The sequence below is a fragment of the Lepidochelys kempii genome, chromosome 11, assembly GCF_965140265.1.
Source record: "Lepidochelys kempii isolate rLepKem1 chromosome 11, rLepKem1.hap2, whole genome shotgun sequence".
Classification (NCBI taxonomy): domain Eukaryota; kingdom Metazoa; phylum Chordata; order Testudines; family Cheloniidae; genus Lepidochelys; species Lepidochelys kempii.
This window is the reverse complement of record NC_133266.1, coordinates 1,237,574-1,250,259: the sequence shown is the minus strand read 5'-3', so window position 1 is coordinate 1,250,259 and position 12,686 is coordinate 1,237,574. Positions and strand designations below refer to the sequence as shown.

The window sequence follows — 12,686 nt, the reverse complement described above, 5'->3', positions numbered from 1 at the left end:
CCTATGAATTCTTTAATGGTAGCCCCTCCTGGCCTCTTTCGAGCTAGGACGATCTGCTTTCAGATCCCAGGTTTGGGAAGCGTTAGATTATTTATTGAGTAGATAATATAGAGGCACTTCCCAAAAACCTCCTCCTAGCCCAACAGATGCCAAACTGGCCCAAATGGAGCCTGTTCTCACCCCCTTTACCAGAGCAGTGTAGCCCCTCGCAGGCGGTGCTCTTCCTTGGAGGACACCATGTCTCATGAGGGTGGCTGCAGCCTGCTTTGGTGTAAATTAGATGAGCTCCTGGTAGGCTTCCAAAGCAACATGTGGGCCCCCTTGTCCTGCATTGCAGTGGGAATCCCGGGCGCAGCACAGCGTCCTGCGTTCTACCGGGCCATGTGCATGGCACACGTGGCAGCCGCCCATGTTCAAATGGTGCTAACGTGGTTCCAAAAAGCCCCTGCCAAGGTATCCAGTGAACAGGCTGCTGCGTGTTGCTAACCCAGGCATTGTTGCATGGTAGGAGCACAAATGGGTCACAACAATTTGGACCCCAAATTTTCTTTCAGGATGTAGGGAGGGGAAGGGGTCTTGTATGCTTGTGCTGATATGCCCACCCGCTCCCTGAGAACTGTGTCCGCAAGAGAATTTGAGGCACCAGTGCTGGTAGCAATGGGTGGCTTTTCATTGATGGTAGGTCTGCAGGAGACCTGGTGATAAATGTTACTCTTCCTAATAACATCCAGGAAAAGGGGCGGGGGGGAAGGGGTCCTTGTAATCCGTGTTCATTCTATGGCTATATTTAAAAGCAAAATGTAGAGTTTGTAATAAAAAATAAAAACAAAAAAAGGTGGAGGAGAAAGTTCTGGGCACTAAAATTTGTTGGCTGAATGTGGTGGGGTCTTTCGAGCTCGTCTTGCAGACATCCCTCTCGCATGGAGTGTCAGTCTGACATTCAGCACCAGGCATGGGGGGAGAAATCACTTCTTTTCAGATGCCTGTCTGTGGCAGTACTGTACATGCAAACCAGAGCTAGCAGCGAGTGTCTGTTAAGACTCGAGTGGTGTATCTGCTGTTGGGGTGGTGTGGGCAGCCCCCTGAGGGAGGTAACAGGTTGGGGTGGGGCAGAGCCAGCTGGCAAGTGGCTGGCTAACAGCTTGGATTCTCTTCTCCCCTCTCTTCCCCCCCGCCCCCGTCACTCATTGCTCAGAAAAACCCCTTTCTGTTGCAGTTGCTCAGCCAGCAGCCTTGGAGAGTTGTGACAATGACAATGAGGGGATGGGAGAATATGGAGGACTCTCAGCTGTTTGGTTGTGTCTGCTCAGCATCACTCTTCTTGGAAACCTTGGCAGCCTCTACTCTGCAGTGGCCTAAGATGCTCTAGGGTCAAGTCCCTCCTTTACGGACACCTCCCCAGTCTTCGACGTTCTGCTGGCCAGGAAATCCCCAGGACAGCCGCTACCAGCCTTGAGAAGCTGCTGTCTGGAATCTGGGCCCTCTGCCTGCTGGGCCTGGGCAGGAGCAAGGCTAGAGGTGCTGCGATCTAACTCAAGTTCAAGTACTGCAGCCCTCTCCCCTTGCAGCTAAGGGAGCCTGGCTGGTACAAGCCTCCTGCTAGTTAACTTATAGCTCGGGGGGGGCGGGGGCTGGGACCCAGGTGCCCTGGCTTCTACTGGCTCTGACAGTGGCTTGCTGGGGCAAGAACAACTATCTTCAGGACTGGCGAAGGGCAGATATAGCCCCTATCTTCAAAAAGGGGAACAAAGAGGACCTGGGAGTTATAGACCAGTCACCCTAATGGTGATACCTGGAGAGAGACTGGAACAAATCATGAAACAGTCAACTTGTGCGCACCTTGAGGCTAACCGCTTTAGAAGGAATAGCCAGCATGGCTTTGTCTAGAACAAATCATGCCACGCTACCTTGATTTCCTTCTTTGGAGGGGGTACTGGCTTAGGGGAGGGGGGGGGGAAGCAGTGGACATCATGTCTTGATGTCAGTAAGTCTTGACACAGTCCCATGTTCGTAGAAGCAAACAAGGGAAATGTGGTTTAGATTAATTTACTGTCAGGTGTGCATAAGAACAGCAACACTGGGTCAGACCAATGGTCCATCTAGCCCCGTGTCCTGTCTCTGACAGTGGCCGGTGTCAGATGTTTTGGAGGGAACAGAGAGGGCATGTATCAAGTGACCCATCCCTTGTCAGCCAGTCCCAGCTTCCGGCAAGCAGAGGCTTAGGGACACCCAGAGCAGGGGGTTGGGTCCCTGCCCCTCCTGGCTAATAGCCATTGCTGGACCTATTCTCCATGAATTTAGTGAAACCAGTTATAGTTCTGGCCTTCGGAGCATCCCCCGGCATGGAGTTCTGCAGGTTATTAGCCCCAGGCTGGGGGAGCCCTGCCCTGGGCCTTATTTGCCCCGGGCTGGGCGTTATTGGGGGGACGTTCCCGGGCGGGGGCGCAGGCTGCCCCCCCCCCCGGCTTTGGTCTCTGCGCCAGTGGGTCACGACCCCTCCCGCTCCCCCAGCGGCCGGGCCGGGCAGCCGGCTGGGGAGATGCGGCGGGCGCTAGGACCTGGGGCGGCGCGAGGGAGCCCCCTCGCCCCGCCCACTCGCTCAGCGCCGGAGCAGCCCCAGCGCGGGGCGGAGCCGGGAGCGGACGCGCTGCGGCGTAACGCTGACGTCATCGCGTCTCCCCAGCGGAAGTAGGAGCGAGGCCGGGCTCGGGCGGGGAGGGTCCCACATCGGCCGCCGGGCGGGGCCCCCCCCGAGCCTGCCCCCCCGGTGGGTGCCCCCCCATAACTGCCCCCCCCGAGCCTGCCCCTCCCCCCATAACTGGGCCCCCCCGAGCCTGCCCCCCCGGTGGGTGCCCCCCCGAGCCTGCCCCCCCGAGCCTGCCCCCCCGGTGGATGCCCCCCCATAACTGGGCCCCCCCGAGCCTGCCCCCCCGGTGGGTGCCCCCCCATAACTGGGCCCCCCCGAGCCTGCCCCCCCCGGTGGGTGCCCCCCCATAACTGGGCCCCCCCGAGCCTGCCCCCCCCGGTGGGTGCCCCCCCATAACTGCCCCCCCCGAGCCTGCCCCCCCCGGTGGGTGCCCCCCATAACTGGGCCCCCCCGAGCCTGCCCCCCCCGGTGGGTGCCCCCCCATAACTGCCCCCCCCGAGCCTGCCCCTCCCCCCATAAATGGGCCCCCCCGAGCCTGCCCCCCCTGGTGGGTGCCCCCCCATAACTGGGCCCGCCTGCCCCCCCGGTGGGTGCCCCCATCTCCCCTCATAACTGGGCCCCCCCGAGCCTGCCTCCCCCCCGTGGGTGGCCCTCTCCCCCCATAAATGGGTCCCCCCGGTGGGTGCCCCCTCCATAACTGGCCCCCCCCCGAGCCTGCCCCCTCCGCTGAGTGTCCCCCCATAACTGGGCCCGCCTGCCCCCCCTGGTGGGTGCCCCCATCTCCCCCCATAACTGGGCCCCCCTCCCCACGAGCCTGCCCCCCCGGTGGATGCTCCCATCCACCCCATAACTGGGCCCCCCTCCCCCCGAGCCTGCCCCCCCCGGTGGATGCCCCCACCCCCCCCATGACTGGGTCCCCCGCCCGCACCTGGGTGTTCCGCCTCCCCCCCCCCGAGCCTGCCTCCCCCCCAGTGGGTGCTCTCCTGCCCCTCTTACTCTCTCTCGCTGCAGCAGGGGACCCGGAGCCGGCCCCGCCGCCATGGAGTTCCCGGACCTGGGCGCGCACTGCTCCGAGCCGACCTGCAAGCGCCTGGGTGAGGCCCCGATCTGGCTGCGGGGGCAGAGTCTGGGGCCACCTGCCCCCCTTGGCCGCCTCTGCCCCCGGTGGGGCCGCGCTGGCTTGGTCAAGTGGGGTTGTGGCTGTTTATTGCCCTGCCACAGCCCAGTGACCTCCCCGGCTCTGGGAGGGAGGTAGGGTCTAGTGGGATACAGCAGGGGGGCTGGGAGTCAGGACTCCTGGGTTCTCTCCCCGGCTCTGGGAGGGAGGCAGGGTCTAGTGGGATACAGCAGGGGGGCTGGGAGCCAGGACTCCTGGGTTCTCTCCCCGGCTCTGGGAGGGAGGCAGGGTCTAGTGGGATACAGCAGGGGGGCTGGGAGCCAGGACTCCTGGGTTCTCTCCCCGGCTCTGGGAGGGAGGCAGGGTCTAGTGGGATACAGCAGGGGGGCTGGGAGCCAGGACTCCTGGGTTCTCTCCCCGGCTCTGGGAGGGAGGCAGGGTCTAGTGGGATACAGCAGGGGGGCTGGGAGCCAGGACTCCTGGGTTCTCTCCCCGGCTCTGGGAGGGAGGCAGGGTCTAGTGGGATACAGCAGGGGGGCTGGGAGCCAGGACTCCTGGGTTCTCTCCCCGGCTCTGGGAGGGAGGCAGGGTCTAGTGGGATACAGCAGGGGGGCTGGGAGCTGCCGCAGAGGTGCACTCTGTGCAGGGGTGTTGGGGTCACGTGTGTGGTTGGTGGCGCAGTAGCTGTGACTTTCTAAATCCCGTTTCTTTGCTTACTTGGTTGCCTTCATGCTTAAAACTTCCTGACAGAGGCTGTGGGCCCCGTGCTTTGTTACAGTGAGGGGGCGCGGTGCATTCTGGGATGGGAGCAAGGGGCAGCGACCCATGCGGTTCAGTCTGTCTGCAACCCCCTCGGGGAGCAGGGGGTGATTGGAGCCCTTCATGCCAAGGGCCTAGGGAGCTGGCGATGTTGGCATGCCCACCCCAAAGCAGGTAAACAAGTGCCTTTCTCAGCCCTTGTTTGTTACCCGTGTGTGTCTCTTGTGGGCTGTGTCCCAAGTGTTCAGACCGTTGGGGGATGGTGGGGACCAGACAAATGATCAGTCTGACTCCTGGGCACGGTGCCCCGGTCCCTCTGGGGCTTGTTAGCTGATGGTCAGAAAACACTGTAAGTGTTGAGCATCGTCACGTGCCAGGGCACTTCAGCCACACAGCATGTGACGCGCATGTGAGGAGCAGAAATGCCACCTTAGTGTCTGGGGTGTCCCTGCCAAGGAGAACGTGAAATGGCTGTCAACAGGTGCTAACTGGCCAGTCCAGGGCTTGCTCCCGTGGCACCTGGCTGTGTCACAGAGCTCGCTTTGGGGTGGGGTCGCTCGTGCTGTGGGAGCTGGCTTGGCTTTGCTCTCTCCTCTCACTCGTACTGCTCACGCGCCATTGAGGCTGCTGCTGGGTGCTGTGTCTTGATTTCTTAGTGGCTTGCCTCGTGCCGCAGAGACCTGCAGATCCCATTGCTGCTTCTGGTCAGTCTGTGCCCCCTTCGTATTCCAGTGACTGGCATCATCAGTCTCCTCACTGGGAGGGGGAAGGGCGGGCGGGCAGGCGCTGACGGTACAAACCCTCGTTGTCAAGAGCGTGTAGCTTTGACATTAAAACTGTCTCTTGCTGTCTCTCCTACCGCGGTGACTGTTTCGGGGTTGAGTCCTTGGCATCCCTGAAGGAGCGTGAAGAAGCTGTGCCTTCGGCTTGCTAGGAAATATTCTGGATCATTTAAACAACTTTGAAAAGCTACAAACATTTCCTGCAGGCCATAAATGCGGGTTTGTTTTTAAACTGGAGCAGTGCATGCTGGGAGCTGTAGTCTCCGGGAGCTCTAGCTACATATGGAATGGCTCAGTCTTTCAGCGGCTGCAGGCCTGTGACCCTGCAGGCTGTCCCAGGCTGTGCGTGGCTGGGTTGTGCCCTCGGAGCTGGCTGGCCCCTGGGCTGTGCAGTGGGAAGCGCTGACTCTGTAGCCCCTGACCTGCCTGCTGTCTCTCCCGTCTTGCCAGACTTTCTCCCCCTGAAGTGCGACGCGTGCGAACAGATATTCTGCACCGACCACATCACCTACACCCAGCACCAGTGCGCCTCTGCCTACAAGAAGGTAAGTGGGGAGGGGTGGCTGGGGCCTGGCTCCATGCGGAGTTGGCACTACCTGGCAGCCTCATTCTGAGACCTGCTGAGCAGCTCCCGGCAAAACCTCAGGATCAGGCCCCACATGCGCAAGAGAAGCCTGGGACGACGGGCAGGCAGAGCCAGGGGAACTGCCTGGTGTGTAGCAGTGCCTGGCTAGTCTGAGAGCGAGGCGAGCTCAGCCAGTGACAGAAGGGCGCTGGGCGTTCCCTGGAATCCGTGTTGCGATCCTCCAGCAGCCAAGCCCAGCAGAGGGGCAGAGAGCAGAGAACACGAGGTGGCGACATCTGCCAGGCCAGCTGAATGGTTTCTAGGACCCCAACGCTAGGGGATGGAGGGATCACAGCAGGGCTAATGCACGTGGACTTAGGAAAGTATCTAACGTCGTCTCTGGTGAACTAATTCCCACGGGCTTAGCTCAGAGCGCTGCTCGCGGGGTCAGACTCTGAGCAAAGGGACTGGCAACGAGCTGTTGCCCGGCTCCGGGGAGGCACGGGTGTTAGGCCGGGGGTGGGGGGGTGTAAAACTGTGTGCCCCTATAGAGTAGATGCAGCGTCCAGCAGCAGAAGGGGTTTTTCCATCCCCCCCTCAAGCAGCGATCTTTCCTTCATCTAGCTGGAGCTCCCTCAGGCGACTTGGCTGTGTGTTTTTACACCCCTCAGCGTTTAGCATCACTTCTCTGTGCAGCCCAGGCCCGAGCTGCATTTCACAAGGGATGGGGTAGCAGCTCCGTCACTTGGGGTCTTTAACCCAAGCCTGGCAGCTGCTTTGCAGGCTCTGTCCTATCTCCTCTCGCGTGGCTGGGTGAGACTCTGTGGCCTGTGTTATGCAGGGGCTCGGGATGGATGGTCAGAACCGTCCTTGGCACTTTAACACCTGTTTGTTCCCTGTTCCCTTCACGGATTAACAAGCCGCCAGCGTTCCCAGGGGTGTGGCTGTGCCCCGGGCCTGCTTGCTTAGCAAAGGCAGAAATAATCTGGAGGGTTAAAAAATTCCACAGGAGAGAACCATCATCTGCAAGGCAGCTCCTGCCCCTGGGGGGAACAGAACAGCACAGATTGGCCTGGGGTGGGCTGGGGGGCATGTTCAGCCTGGCCTCTGGTGTGTTGCAGGACGTGCAGGTCCCCGTGTGCCCTCTCTGCAACATCCCCATCCCTGTCAAAAAGGGGGAGATGCCTGATGCGGTGGTGGGGGAGCACATCGACCGAGACTGCAAATCCGACCCCGCCCAGCGCAAGCGCAAGGTAGGAGGCTGTGACCTCGCTGCTGCCTGGCCCTATGGGTCTGTGCCTCCAGGGCGTGGAGGGGGGTCTCTGGTCGGCACTCGCCTAATGCTGGCTGGGCCTGTTGAGCCAAGTCTGCTGCTCTCAGCTGACTCCCCAGTGGGCCTTGAGCTAAATCCACGAGTGCCATGGTTTGGCGTGGTCTGGTTGGAAATGCTGGGGGCTGTAAATCAGTATGGAGGGGTGCAGGGCCGCTGGGGCAGGCAGTGTCCAGGCCTGGAATAGTTGGGGGCGCTGTGGGTAGGGATTGGGGGGCAGCAGGAGAGCTGGGCGCAGGAAGCCCAGGCCTGGAACAGCGGGGGCGGGGGGCTGCTGCCCTGGCAGGAACTGAGGGCGATTTGTCACGGGAGCCGCTTCCCGACCCACCGTCCCTTGGAGGCCATGACAGGACCCTGGACCCACCCCAGTTCAGCCACAAGCTGCTGGGCTCTGTAGTGCCCCTTATGGAATAGGAGAGGACAGGTCCTCGCCGCAGGAGTGCCTGTGTGCGGTGCTCTGGCCTGTGCCACGGCAGCCCGATGAGGGGGGCAGAGTGAGCCCTTCCGGCCTTACCTCCGTGAACCTACAAGCTGGCAAAGCCCCTTCACGCTGCAGCACTTGGTCTGTGCCCGCCACTCGCTGGCGCTAGAATTGAATTCCCCAGAGAGCAGCGTGGCTGGGGGGCTGGAGCTGGGACGCGGAGACCTGGGGTCTGACCCGGCCTTGCTGCTGGCGTTGAAGCTCCTGGAACGTACATTACCAGGGCTCCGTCCACTTAGCAAACCCACAGCGGGGTCGGAGGTGAGAGGCGGCCCGGATGCTGCTGCCGGGCTGCTCCGTACCGGTCGGGGACGGCTACAGGGCCCTGTGTGCCGCGAGCTCACAGCTGGTCACCGGGTGCCTTGTCTCTGGTTAGATTTTCACCAATAAGTGTCTGAAGCCTGGCTGCAAGCAGAGGGAGATGATGAAGGTGATCTGTGACCAGTGCCACGGGAACTTCTGCCTCAAGCACCGGCACCCCCTGGATCACGACTGCAATGGGGTGGGGCGCCCCCTCTCCAGAGCCGGGTAACGGGGGCGGGAGAAGTGCTTCTCCAGGGCAGGCCACGCTCGCCACAGTGATGACGACGGGAGAACTGCATAAGCTGCGCTCTCCCTGCCTCGTGTCTCAGCTCCCCCCTGCCCCACGCCGGCTGGGTCTGCCCCAGGCACCCCAGCTCTGCCCTGCACTGGTTGGATCTGCCCCAGCCCACCCCCCCTCCCCCCGCGCCGGCTGGGTCTACACTGGGTGCCCCAGCCCTGCCCTGTGCTCTGCGTCTTGGTGCCAGGAGATCTCCTTGCAGAGCTGCAGGTGTAAGTGTCCCTGCCCTTGATGCTGGGCTGCGGTGCAAGCCGCAAGCATGTTCGATGCGCCTGCTGTTCTCTCCAGCTTCTGTTCCTAGCAGGTCTGCTTGGGGGGCCTGACTGGCCTGGGGCACCATTGAGTGACTACCCAGAGAGCTTGGGGGTGAGGCCCCACGCGGGAGATGAGCACACAGGAAAGCAGGAAGGATGTAGGGCCTACGGCTGGGGCTGAGTACCTGAGGGAGGGGTGGGGAGACAGAGGGCTCCAAACCCCCTCCCATGCTGAGCCCCCGCCCAGCAGGGGGAAGCTGTTACTGATGGACATTGTCTGTCGCAGACACGCTGCGGTTGCGAGAGCCCAAGCATCCTCCTCTGTGGCAGCCGGGACATCGAGCAGAGGAGCTTCCAGACCGGCGACCCGGCCGGCAGCCGGCCCCCCTGCTCCAGCCCCAAGCAGGTATGGTGATGCCCACACCTCCTCTCGCCCCCAAGGCCTGGCTGCGGTGGTTAGACCCGGCAGCCCCTCCAGAGAGCTGGTGTGTGGAAATCCCCCACCCCCGGGACTGGCACATCTCCTTGGCCTGCTGGGAGCGGCACAGAGCTACCCATTAGTGGGGGGGTCCCCACCTGGGCATTGGCCCCCGTGCTGCTCCGCGTGTTAGCATTAACCCTGCTCCTCCTCTTGCGCCCAGAGGCGGCGTGATGGTGACCCTGCCGCCCAGCAGCACCTCGCCCCCTGCCGTTGCACTGCAGAATGGACTGGTGAGTGGCCCAGCGCGAACCTCCCCCAGTGGGTGCCATGGCACGGAGAACTGGGGGCCCGAGCTCCCAGGCTGTGCAGCCTCATCACCCCGTGTGTGAGGTCCCCAGCCAAGCACCAGGCTGCCAGTTCCCAGTCGTGTGCCAGGCACAGGAGCCCTGTTCTGGGCCAGCTCTGTCGCCCACCTCCGAGATGGCAGGACCGGGCCCAGCGCTCCCCAGGACGCCTGTGCGGCGCTCGGCTATGGGGCCCCCGTGTGCTCAGTGGCGCTGTGATGGAGATCGCTCTGCTGCCTGCACGTGAGAGCCAGGGCAGGCCTGGGCTCTGCTGGAGGCTCTTAGGGGGCCCGGCCCGGCCAAGGCAACTGTCCACGCCTGCCATTGTCTCCCTCGCTCTGTTTTCTGAACGGGGAGCGTGAGAAAGCACCAGCCCCTTGCCACTGAGGTCAGGCTGGAGGGGTGCGAGGAGCTGCTTGGTGAGCCTGTTCCCCGTAGGGGGAGAATGGGGCGGGGGCTCTGAAGCCAGATGCCTTCCCTCTGACCGTGTCCAACTCCCAGGCCTACAGCTGGGCCTAGGGTAGGAGGTGGGCCAGATACACGCACCCCCATGACTGAGGGTGAGGGTAGGACTGTCCCCCGCGGCACAACCTCGGGGGCTTGGGCCCGCCCTGTCTCCAGGGTGTGGCTAAGCCGGGCAGTGCCGTGGGCACACCCCACTCTCCTTTCAGAGTGAAGACGAGGCACTGCAGCGAGCCCTGGAGATGTCCCTGGCAGAATCGGCGCCCGGCTCGGCACGGGCGCTCAGGTACGGTCTGGGGCTGGCGCAGCACCTGGGCCGGGCTGTGTCGCAGCTGGGCGTGCTGGCCCTGCAAGAGGGTGCTTGCTGGGTGGGGCCGGTGACATGCTGATGGTCACCTGAGAGCCGCACCACACAGAGCCTGCATAGGGCACCATTGTGGGGGCGAACTCCCCGGAAGGGGACAGAGGCTGGGGAGGGGCCGGGTGCGTTAACTGGCCTGGGCTGTGATCCCTTCACATCTTGACAACTAATGGGCAGGAACAGAATGGGCCAGGACCCGAGAAAACCCAGGCTGCTGCAGGAGCGGTGCAGTCCAGCAGGTGGCGCCCTTTTGAGCCCCGTTCTCGGGTCTGGTTCCAGGGGTTCTGTATGCGGGGGCTGCCTCTGGGACAGGCCTCGGCCTGGCTCCGTCCCAGCTGGGACACCTGCAGCCTGGCTCCCGAAGTCCCGTGCTGTGTTTGCACGGGGATTGTCCCAAAGGCTCCCCCGGCCTCTCTGGGCTCGTTAGCCAGCTGCTTGAGCTGTCCCTGGGGCGGCGTGGGGTGTGGTCTCCTGCCCCTGAACAAACGGCTGTCTCCAGCAGCGCGCAGGAGGAGGAGGACCTGGCCCTGGCGCGGGCGCTAGCCGCGAGCGAGGAGGAGTACCAGCGGCGGCAGCAGGAGCAGGTGAGCTGAGCTGAGCTGGAGGCTCCGTGCTGAGGCCCAGCAACGCCAGGCCGGGCAACTCAGCTCTCAGCAGGTTCTTCCCCGCTCCTCGGCACTGGGGCTGGAGCTCTGCACCCCCGCTTCCCGGCTGAAGTGAGCCAAGGCCGGACTGTCCCTGGGGGGCAGCCTGACCTGGCTAGGGGAGCCGAGCCCCTGCAGGCTCCAAGGGGCAGCAAAGGGGAGGGCTCAGCCCTGCTGGGGCGAGGCCTGTGTTTATTGCAGCAGCCCCATCCCTGCCCTGGAGGCCCCCGGAGTGCTGCTGGGGCCTGCGTGGGCCGGGCATGGGGCACTTGCTCACTCGTGCTATGTCACATCCAGTGTGTTCACGTTGCAGGCCCAGAGCCGGAGTTCGAGGCCATCAGACTGCAGCATGTTCTAGGCTGGGAGCACCACTATGCCTAGGGCCTGCCCGCAGCACTGGGTACCATCACCCAGCTCTGCCAGGCCCTGCCCGAGCATCACCTGCGGAGGGCCGCCAGGGGCTTCTCCTGCCTCTTCCACAGCTAGAAACAATCAACCAAACGCTGGCCGTGCCTGCTCCCTGTAGAATAGACCGTAGCTGAACAGCGAGCTACGCCATCACTTTGAGCTGCACGGGGCTGCCTCAGGCCACACCCGGTTCCCACGCACCAGAGCCGGCCACGGGTGTGAGGGGCGCCCTGCAGCTGCTAGCTCTGCACTCTTCTCACTTCCTGCCCGAGGCTGCCTGGGCCGGAACTGACCCCCACCTCTTCCCCCTCCCCAGGTGCCCAGGAGGAGGGATGGTCATAGCTGGGTAACACTAATTTCCCCCTCAGTGGGAACTCAGCCCTGGCCCTGTCGGCCCCACAGGGCCCCTGCAGCTGCACTCACTGTGCTGACCACTCTATGTAGCAGAGTCCCCTGCCCTGCAAGACCTGGCACCTTCCCTGCCTTGACATCCCCTGTGCGTGACTCCCTGCTGTCCTGCAGGCAGGGCCCAGCTGTGGGGCCAGGCCAGCCTTTCTCAGCCCCTCTCCTTAACTCCTCGGGTGCTGGATGTGGGGGAGGAAGCTGGGAAAAGCAGCTGCCCTGTTTCCCATGGGAACACAGCCTCTCCAGGCTGTGACCACGGACTGCCACAATGCCACTGCTAAGAGCCACCCCCTCCCCCAACCTAGCCCTTGCCCTGGGACGACACCTGTCCTCGAAGCGGAGCATCTCCCCTGATGATAGGGACCAGGCCCCTGGTGATAGGGACCAGGCCTCTGGAGTCTTCCCCAGAGCAGCCCCTTCTAGTCCTGCTGACGGCAGGGCTCGGGGCCGGCCTGGCATGAGGCCAGGGCCCTGCCAGCAGACTGCTGAGTGGGGGGGCTCTCCTCAGCTCGGGCCTTTTGCCGGGCGATGCTGCCTGAGGTGCTCAGTGCAGATGCTTGGACACGCCGGAAGCTGCTCCCCTGCAGCTCTGCGTGCCCAGGGCTCGGCGCCGCCGGGCCTTGCTGCAGCGATGGCCGCGTGTGCCGTACTGGGTGACAGCTGCAGCCGGGCGCCTCGTCCTGCGCCCTGAGCTTGTGGCCGGGCCGGCTGCGGCACTCAGGAGCAGGGGTGGCGAAAGGTTGCTCTCCGCAGGGCTGGAGCTGTCTGGCGGCCAAGTGCTGCCTGGAGGGAAATAAAGTCCTACCCAAAAGCAGGGTGTCCATGGTCTCTTTCTGGGGGGGAAGGGACCCTGCCCTGGGCTGCACTCACAGTCCAAGAGCCTGAATCCTCTGGGCCCGGCCCAGGTACCATACAAGCAGCGCCTGGCCTCCTGCCTGGGCCGACAGCACGCGGTAGGAGCCATGGGGGTGGTAGGAGCTGGCCTGAGGCCCCAGCTCCCTGCAGGCCGGCTGCCAGAGCAGCTGTGGGCCCAGCACTGGGGCACTGTCCCCCTCCTGCCACCCCAGCTCTGGGCTGGGCTGTGGTGTTGGCTGGGAGCTGGGGT

The 12,686-nt window shown here is 63.4% G+C and overlaps 1 protein-coding gene across 7 annotated transcripts; it reads left to right on the top strand.

Moving 5' to 3' along the window:
* The first annotated feature begins 2,636 nt into the window (after positions 1-2,636).
* Positions 2,637-12,392, top strand: ZFAND2B (zinc finger AN1-type containing 2B). Of its 7 annotated transcripts, none has more exons than XM_073304868.1 (11): positions 2,637-2,767; positions 3,659-3,741; positions 4,515-4,697; positions 5,756-5,850; positions 6,992-7,123; positions 8,058-8,209; positions 8,823-8,942; positions 9,178-9,247; positions 9,973-10,049; positions 10,624-10,708; positions 11,082-12,392. In XM_073304868.1, exons 2-11 carry the CDS (start codon positions 3,687-3,689, stop codon positions 11,124-11,126), a joined length of 1,014 nt encoding a protein of 337 aa, XP_073160969.1. In that variant the 5' UTR covers positions 2,637-2,767; positions 3,659-3,686; the 3' UTR covers positions 11,127-12,392. The 7 variants fall into 7 exon arrangements, with proteins under 7 accessions (XP_073160969.1, XP_073160966.1, XP_073160965.1 ...); XM_073304865.1 differs by lacking the exon at positions 2,637-2,767 and adding an exon at positions 2,868-2,933 and having other exon boundaries at positions 10,627-10,708; XM_073304864.1 differs by lacking the exon at positions 2,637-2,767 and adding an exon at positions 2,868-2,933.
* Positions 12,393-12,686: the final 294 nt, after the last annotated feature.

Coding starts and splice junctions, on each gene's coding strand:
- ZFAND2B (XM_073304864.1), top strand. CDS start 2,893: ATGCCCCCCCATAACTGGGCCCCCCCGAGCCTGCCCCCCCG. Junction 4,698..5,755: donor GCATGCCCACCCCAAAGCAG/GTAAACAAGTGC, acceptor CCGTCTTGCCAG/ACTTTCTCCCCCTGAAGTGC. Junction 7,124..8,057: donor CCGCCCAGCGCAAGCGCAAG/GTAGGAGGCTGT, acceptor GTCTCTGGTTAG/ATTTTCACCAATAAGTGTCT.